The 9,114-nt window shown below is 68.3% G+C and overlaps 1 protein-coding gene across 1 annotated transcript in view; it reads right to left on the reverse strand.

Moving 5' to 3' along the window:
- LOC307115204 (ankyrin repeat domain-containing protein 55-like) overlaps positions 1-6,728 on the reverse strand; it is a gene marked incomplete at both ends in the record, with an annotated part of 44,924 nt that extends 38,196 nt beyond the window's left edge. Inside the window, one exon of the mRNA XM_079798291.1 lies at positions 6,548-6,728. Within this exon, the coding sequence (XP_079654417.1) occupies positions 6,548-6,728 (181 nt within the window). The remainder of the gene's footprint in view (positions 1-6,547) is intronic.
- Positions 6,729-9,114: the final 2,386 nt, after the last annotated feature.

The raw sequence follows: 9,114 nt of genomic DNA on the forward strand, positions 1-9,114 counted from the left end.
CTCTGTCCCCGCCTGTCCAATGGGCACCACTCTGCCACGCCTGTCCAATGGGCACCGCTCTCTCCCCGCCTGTCCCATGGGCACCGCTCTGTCCCGTCTGTCCAATGGGCACCGCTCTGTCCCGCCTGTCCAATGGGCACCGCTCTGTCCCGCCTGTCCAATGGGCACCGCTCTCTCCCCGCCTGTCCAATGGGCACCGCTCTGTCCCGCCTGTCCAATGGGCACTGCTCTGTCCCGCCTGTCCAATGGGCACCGCTCTGTCCCCGCCTGTCCAATGGGCACCGCTCTGTCCCCGCCTGTCCAATGGGCACCACTCTGTCGCCGTCTGTCCAATGGGCACCGCTCTGTCCCCGCCTGTCCAATGGGCACCGCTCTGTCCCCGCCTGTCCAATGGGCACCGCTCTGTCCCGCCTGTCCAATGGGCACCGCTCTGTCCCGCCTGTCCAATGGGCACCGCTCTGTCCCGCCTGTCCAATGGGCACCGCTCTGTCCCCGCCTGTCCAATGGGCACCGCTCTCTCCCCGCCTGTCCAATGGGCACCGCTCTGTCCCGCCTGTCCAATAGGCACCGCTCTGTCCCGCCTGTCCAATGGGCACCGCTCTGTCCCCGCCTGTCCAGTGGGCCCCGCTCTGTCCCCGCCTGTCCAATGGGCACCGCTCTGTCCCGCCTGTCCAATGGGCACCGCTCTGTCCCCGCCTGTCCAATCGGCACCGCTCTCTCCCCACCTGTCCAATGGGCACCGCTCTGTCCCGCCTGTCCAGTGGGCACCGCTCTGTCCCCGCCTGTCCAATGGGCACCGCTCTGTCCCCGCCTGTCCACTGGGCACCGCTCTGTCCCGCCTGTCCAGTGGGCACCGCTCTCTCCCCGCCTGTCCAATGGGCACCGCTCTGTACCAGCCTGTCCAATGGGCACCGCTCTGTCCCGCCTGTCCAGTGGGCACCGCTCTCTCCCCGCCTGTCCAATGGGCACCGCTCTGTACCCGCCTGTCCAATGGGCACCGCTCTGTACCCGCCTGTCCAATGGGCACCGCTCTGTACCCGCCTGTCCAATGGGCACCGCTCTGTCCCCGCCTGTCCAATGGGCACCGCTCTCTCCCCGCCTGTCCAGTGGGCACCGCTCTGTCCCGCCTGTCCAATGGGCACCGCTCTGTCCCCGCCTGTCCAGTGGGCACCGCTCTCTCCCCGCCTGTCCAATGGGCACCGCTCTCTCCCCGCCTGTCCAGTGGGCACCGCTCTCTCCCCGCCTGTCCAATGGGCACCGCTCTCTCCCCGCCTGTCCAATGGGCACCGCTCTGTCCCCGCCTGTCCAGTGGGCACCGCTCTCTCCCCGCCTGTCCAATGGGCACCGCTCTCTCCCCGCCTGTCCAGTGGGCACCGCTCTCTCCCCGCCTGTCCAATGGGCACCGCTCTGTCCCGCCTGTCCAATGGGCACCGCTCTGTCCCGCCTGTCCAATGGGCACCGCTCTCTCCCCGCCTGTCCAATGGGCACCGCTCTGTCCCGCCTGTCCAGTGGGCACCGCTCTGTCCCCGCCTGTCCAGTGGGCACCGCTCTCTCCCCGCCTGTCCAGTGGGCACCGCTCTGTCCCGCCTGTCCAATGGGCACCGCTCTGTCCCCGCCTGTCCAGTGGGCACCGCTCTCTCCCCGCCTGTCCAATGGGCACCGCTCTCTCCCCGCCTGTCCAATGGGCACCGCTCTGTCCCGCCTGTCCAATGGGCACCGCTCTCTCCCCGCCTGTCCAATGGGCACCGCTCTGTCCCGCCTGTCCAATGGGCACCGCTCTGTCCCGCCTGTCCAGTGGCACCGCTCTGTCCCCGCCTGTCCAATGGGCACCGCTCTGTCCCCGCCTGTCCAATAGGCACCGCTCTGTCCCGCCTGTCCAATAGGCACCGCTCTGTCCCCGCCTGTCCAATAGGCACCGCTCTGTCCCGCCTGTCCAGTGGGCACCGCTCTCTCCCCGCCTGTCCAATGGGCACCGCTCTGTCCCCGCCTGTCCAATGGGCACCGCTCTCTCCCCGCCTGTCCAATGGGCACCGCTCTCTCCCCGCCTGTCCAGTGGGCCCCGCTCTGTCCCGCCTGTCCAGTGGGCACCGCTCTGTCCCCGCCTGTCCAGTGGGCACCGCTCTCTCCCCGCCTGTCCAATGGGCACCGCTCTGTCCCCGCCTGTCCAATGGGCACCGCTCTCTCCCCGCCTGTCCAATGGGCACCGCTCTCTCCCCGCCTGTCCAGTGGGCCCCGCTCTGTCCCGCCTGTCCAATGGGCACCGCTCTGTCCCGCCTGTCCAATAGGCACCGCTCTGTCCCGCCTGTCCAGTGGGCACCGCTCTCTCCCTGCCTGTCCAATGGGCACCGCTCTGTCCCGCCTGTCCAATGGGCACCGCTCTCTCCCCGCCTGTCCAATGGGCACCGCTCTGTCCCCGCCTGTCCAGTGGGCACCGCTCTCTCCCCGCCTGTCCAGTGGGCACCGCTCTCTCCCCGCCTGTCCAATGGGCACCGCTCTGTCCCCGCCTGTCCAATGGGCACCGCTCTCTCCCCGCCTGTCCAATGGGCACCGCTCTCTCCCCGCCTGTCCAGTGGGCCCCGCTCTGTCCCGCCTGTCCAGTGGGCACCGCTCTGTCCCGCCTGTCCAATAGGCACCGCTCTGTCCCGCCTGTCCAGTGGGCACCGCTCTCTCCCTGCCTGTCCAATGGGCACCGCTCTGTCCCGCCTGTCCAATGGGCACCGCTCTCTCCCCGCCTGTCCAATGGGCACCGCTCTGCCCCGCCTGTCCAATGGGCACCGCTCTCTCCCCGCCTGTCCAATGGGCACCGCTCTCTCCCCGCCTGTCCAATGGGCACCGCTCTGTCCCGCCTGTCCAATGGGCACCGCTCTGTCCCGCCTGTCCAGTGGCACCGCTCTGTCCCCGCCTGTCCAATGGGCACCGCTCTGTCCCCGCCTGTCCAATAGGCACCGCTCTGTCCCGCCTGTCCAATAGGCACCGCTCTGTCCCCGCCTGTCCAATAGGCACCGCTCTGTCCCGCCTGTCCAGTGGGCACCGCTCTGTCCCCGCCTGTCCAGTGGGCACCGCTCTGTCCCCGCCTGTCCAATGGGCACCGCTCTGTCCCGCCTGTCCAGTAGGCACCGCTCTGTCCCCGCCTGTCCAATAGGCACCGCTCTGTCCCCGCCTGTCCAATAGGCACCGCTCTGTCCCGCCTGTCCAATAGGCACCGCTCTGTCCCCGCCTGTCCAATAGGCACCGCTCTGTCCCCGCCTGTCCAATAGGCACCGCTCTGTCCCCGCCTGTCCAATAGGCACCGCTCTGTCCCCGCCTGTCCAATAGGCACCGCTCTGTCCCGCCTGTCCAGTGGGCACCGCTCTCTCCCTGCCTGTCCAATGGGCACCGCTCTGTCCCGCCTGTCCAGTGGGCACCGCTCTGTCCCCGCCTGTCCAATGGGCACTGCTCTGTCCCCGCCTGTCCACTGGGCACCGCTCTGTCCCGCCTGTCCACTGGGCACCGCTCTGTCCCCGCCTGTCCAATGGGCCCCGCTCTGTCCCCGCCTGTCCAGTGGGCACCGCTCTCTCCCCGCCTGTCCAGCGGGCACCGCTCTCTCCCTGCCTGTCCAATGGGCCCCGCTCTGTCCCCGCCTGTCCAATAGGCACTGCTCTGTCCCGCCTGTCCAGTGGGCACCGCTCTCTCCCTGCCTGTCCAATGGGCACCGCTCTGTCCCGCCTGTCCAGTGGGCACCGCTCTGTCCCCGCCTGTCCAATGGGCACCGCTCTGTCCCCGCCTGTCCACTGGGCACCGCTCTGCCCCGCCTGTCCACTGGGCACCGCTCTGTCCCGCCTGTCCAGTGGGCACCGCTCTGTCCCCGCCTGTCCAGTGGCCAGAGCAGCATGTACCCGCGGGCCGTGCTGGGAGCTCCGTGAGAGACCATGCAGAGGCTTAGGCCGGAGGTCAGCCTCCCGTCTCGGCACACGAGCTGGTCATTCGCCCTGCGGCGCTGTGTGCGTCACGGCGAGGCGGGCTGGCCCAGGGCAGCTCTCACTGCCCGGCCCTGTGGTCACCACGACGTCGTGGCTGGAAGGGCCTCCGTGCCCTCCCCGTGAGGCCCGCAGCCTGCAGCCTGCACAGCGGCGGCCGCGTTTGTCCGGGAGCTGAACTTGCCGCCATTTCCCGTTCCTCCTCCACCCCCAGGCCGGCTGGTGAGGCCCTAAGAGTTTGATAAAGTGCGTCACCCAGGAGGGAGCAGGGGTTCTAACGCCTGAGAGAGGGAAGGGTTACGCTCTGCACGTTCCGGCGAGAGCAGCCTCCAGGCCGCCTGGCGCCGGCTGCGGGGTGGGGTGTGGGTGGTGGGGGGGGTGGGGTGGCGGTGTCTCACTACGATGCTGCCCGGGGGGAGCGTCTGGCCACCTCGAGGTTCCTCTCAGCAGGGCTGGGGCAACACGGTTCCTCCTGCGATCTCAGCCCTGCCCACCCTCACGATTCCTCCCCGGGCACGCACGCCGGTCCTCGTCTCGGGGAGCATCTGGGCGGGGGGGGGGGGGGGGGGCCCCGACTTGCTGTTTGGAGACGCTCGTCTGTGTGGGAATCAGGGATGAGGCGCTCCCACAGCATGAACGCACTTTCACTTCAATCGGACGGATTCTTAAAGGGAGACCTCAACCCGCAAAGCAGGGGCTCGTGTGGGTGCAGGCAGGTGCCTGCTCCGCCTGCAGGTCAGCGCCCCCCAGGCCTCGTGGGGTCTCCGTGGGGGAGAACTGTCTCGGGAAGGCCTCTGGGGATGGCGGCAGGAACGTTCCTGTTATTCCGCTCCCTCCTCTCGTCTCCTCAGCTCCCGGTCACGTGTGACTCCACCCCCGCTCTCCGGGCCAGAGCCAGGGCGCTGCCCATGGTAACGTCTGGACGGGGACTCAGGGGCGCGGGACGGACCCGCAGCCTGACGCCAGCGGGCTCGGCGGGACACGACCGCGGCCTCCAGACCGCTAAGAAGCCGGCAGAGCGTCGGACCTGCTTTCCGCACAGACGGGCGAGGCGTGGACGCTGGAGAAAAGCGGGGCTGGCTGGCTGCTCCTGACCAGAAGGCCGCCGTGCGAGCTGGTGACCTCATGGCGGCCGCCCGCGTGGAGGCGGGTTCTGACCGAACCGTCCGGATGCCTCGGCGGACGCGGCACGCGCAGAGGGTGACGGAGTCTCGTGCGTGAGAGCCGGGCGTTTTCTCACTCCTCCGGAGCAGCCATACCCCCTGCTGGCGAGTCGAGGCTGCTGGCTGGGAGGGGCCGGGCGCAGGGACCCCCCCGGCCCGTCCTCCCGTGGCCTCCCGTGGCCTCCCGTGGTCCGTGTAGCCCTGCCCAGGCCGTGGTCCCCTGGACACAGTCCTGGGAAACAGGTGTGGTGGGCGGCGGCCCAGGGTCCGCGCTGAGGCCCACCCGTCTCTGTGCCTCCGCCCGCATCGCTCCCGGCCCTGCTGCAGCCACTCTGTCCGTCCGTCCGTCCGTCCGTCTGCCCACTGCCGCCGCGGGTCCTCGTGTCCTCACTCGGCTCCCCTCCCTCAGTCAGCCGCCCCCCCTCGCTGTCCTCTCACGTTTCCTCTGACGTCGCCCGGACCCCGTGCAGCACCCACTCGGCTTCCTGTCCACTCACAGGGGGCGGGGGCGCCCGGCCGGCTGGCCCGGGGTCCTCACAACACTGGGTGCTGCTGGGGTGTCTTCCAGGCAGACCCCACACTCAGGGCGGCACCCAGGCGGCCGCGTTTACAGAAACTGTCCAGATTCCGCTGGGGACCCCGTGTGAGAATCAGCGCTTCGGTGACCTCGGTGACCCTCCCGTGCGCCGCCGTCTGTCCACATCTGCCCGGAGAGCCGGAGGCCGCCGTCTCCACGCCGCGGGTTTACAGGATTTATGGGAAGCCCTTGCCACGCCCACGCTCAGCTTCTCGAGGATGTCGCCGCGGCCTGCCCAGCGGAACGTGTGCACGGCCTCTCCCGCTTTCAAGAAGGGGGAGGGTTACCGAGCGAGGAGAGCTGCTCAGCGTCCCTCGGTGCCCCCCTTCCCGGGGCTGGCGTTCTGGGACAAGAGCGCACGTGACCCAGCCACAGCCACAGCCACAGCCACGCCCTCACTGCACTGAGCAGGCTGGCTCGGCAGGAGAGGGAGCGAGGAGCCGACCTGGGGTGGTGACGGCGAGGACAGGAGCAACGCCAAGAGCAGGTGCCACCTGAACGCGCCCACGGCCGTGGGCACTGCGACAGGTGCGCTCTGACGTCATCTCGGCCCCTCCCAGCACCATCCTCCGTGTTTGCTGAGGAGACCAGGCCCAGAGAGGTTAGGTAACCTGCTCAGGTCACACAGCGAGGGAGCCTCCCCCGCCATCGGCCACCAGGCCACACCCCCCTGAGAGGAAGCGCCGGGAAAGGGGGCCGAGGGGGCCCGGGCGGGCTAACGTGCGGAGAGAACCAGGCCTGGGCGAGAACCTGCTGCGAATCGCTCCCATGAAAGGTGCACGAGGATAAATACCACACGTGAACACGTTAACCAGGTTGGCTGAGCTCGGCGGAGACACACAGAACCCGACGTGCTGACTGTGGGGGCCGCTCGCCCACCCCGTCCAGGACACACGTGTCCTCGCCGCTCGGGCTGCGCGGCGCAATGGTGTCCCTTTCAGCCAGAACGCGGCCGCGGTCGCTGCTGCTGACGGTCAACAGTGAGACACGCTGCACCATCTCCTTCTCCACGGGGTTCACATCCGAGCACATCCGCGCACACACGCGCACACACGCGCACACACATAAACGCATGCACATACACATGTGCATACACAAACACATTGTGCACACACACACATGCACACTGTGCAACACGAGCCAAGACCTGGAGAGCAAACCACACACACACACACACACACACACACACACAGCCACGCAGAAACCTCGATGTAAACCCGCTGCTCAAGGGAACACTGAGGGGATAGTTCGCCGTGACACCGGGGAGCCGCGGGGCGGGAGCCGGGGGGCGGGGGCCGGGGGGCGGGGGCCGGGGGGCGGGGGCCGGGGGGCGGGGGGAGCCGCGGGGCGGGGGCCGGGGGGCGGGAGCCGGGGGGCGGGGGGAGCCGGGGGGCGGGGGCCGCGGGGCGGGGGGAGCCGCGGGGCGGGGGCCGGGGGGCGGGGGCCGGGGGGCGGGGGCCGGGGGGCGGGGGCCGTGGGGCGGGACGACGGGAAGAGGAAGCAGCAGTGCAGTTTCTAACGCGGCTTCGCAGCCTCGTGCTCACGCAGCGGCGACACGAGAACACGGCGGAGGGCGCTAGGACCCTGAGGGATCGTCCGGTCGCAGACAGGGGTTCAGACGCCAGGTTGTAAGCGTGTTCTAAACGTATTAACGTATTGACTGCGCTCGCAGCACGGGGTTTCCTGCACGACACAGCAAAGATGCAGAGCGACACGCAGGCACACGGTGCGCGTGCAGACACACGGCAGGGGCCCGGTGCACGCACACTGCACGGCGAGTCCGTGTGACCTCCCGGCAGCCTGTTCCCGGGCAGGTCTCTGCCCCCCCCCGCCCCCCCCGCCCCCCCCCCCACCGGACGGTGAGTGAGAACGCCGTGCCCGTGGCTGCAGACAATGACACGGCGATGTCCTTACACAGCGCGGCCCAGACACCGCCAGCCGCGGCGTAAACCAGGCAGCTGCGAGCTCCTGACGAGACCGAGGGCTCGGGCCCGGGAGGCGCGGATGGACCGTCACAGGGCACAGGCCTGTCCTTTCACGTTGCTGCCTCCAAACGGCCCTTACAGACCGGGACAGAGAGGAGGACAAAGACGGCCGAGACACGGCTGAACCCCGTTTTAAAAGGCGTAGGTGGGGAGCGCTGGAGACCACAGGCCCAAAGCCCATTTAGAACAGGCCTGTCTTACATGTGAGACCTCCTCCCACATCCACACTCACCCTCAGACACGGACACACACCATCACACAGACACTCAGACACGGACACACACACTCAGACACGGACACACACACGGACACACACATACAGAGACACATACAGACACACAGACACACACACTCAGACACAGACACACACATCAGAGACACATACAGACACACAGACACACACACTCAGACACAGACACACACATCACACAGACACAGACATGGACACACACACCAAAACACACACATATCACACAGACACACAGACACAGACACACCCATATCACACAGCTCCCCACACACAGACACACACATTTCACACAGCCACACACACACACACATTTCACATAGACACACACAGACAGGGACACACACATTACACATTCAGACACACACAGAGACATACACACAGACATACACACTCTCACATACTCTCACACTCACACACACAGGCACACACACACCCTCCCCCCACGCAGCTGCCGCCCTGGGCTGGCGCTGGGAGACCGCAGGCGCTCACCTCGCTGCGGCTCCAGCCCGGCCGGGGCGCTGAACTCCATGCTTGCCGGCTGCATCCTCCCCTCCGAATGGCAGGCGCCCAGGTCCCGAGAGGGAGGGGCAGCGTCTCACAGCCGCATCCACACAGCGTGGGCCGCGTCCACGCCGAGCCTCGGCCGAGGAGCCAGCGCCTTGGAGCCGCAGCTGCTGTCTGGGCGGCGATGGCCACGGGGAAAGCTCTCCCGTGACACCTGCCGGGAGCAGATGCTCCCTCGTCGCTGCAACGTGTTCCGCCCCCTCCCCCAGCAGGTCCGCAAGCCGCTCGGGCCCACACACCAGTGGGGGGGGGGGGGCCCCTGCCTGGGGTTGGGGCTGGAGGCACGGGCTCCAGCAGCCGCCTGTCGCTCTGAACCCGAGACGCTCACCGGCAGGGACGCGGGCAGACGGAGCATGTGCGGGGCGGGCGGCGGGCGGCCCTCCCGGTTGCAGGAGCCGCGCTGCTCACGTGGACACCCGGCCCCGGGGACGAGGATGCGCAGGAGGCCTGCCCAGGCGCCCGCCCAGCCCCTCGGTCCTGCTCACAGGGCGGGAGGGGGAGTGGCCCGGAAGGTTCCAGGCTCCGGAGCCCAGTCGCACCATCAGCACGGCCTGAGGTCAGGGCAGCTGGGCGAAGGCGGTGCACCTCCCGCTCCGGGTGAAACCCGGGGTTCACTGTA

Source organism: Cnephaeus nilssonii (genome assembly GCF_951640355.1).
Source record: "Cnephaeus nilssonii genome assembly, chromosome: 2".
Lineage (NCBI taxonomy): Eukaryota > Metazoa > Chordata > Mammalia > Chiroptera > Vespertilionidae > Cnephaeus > Cnephaeus nilssonii.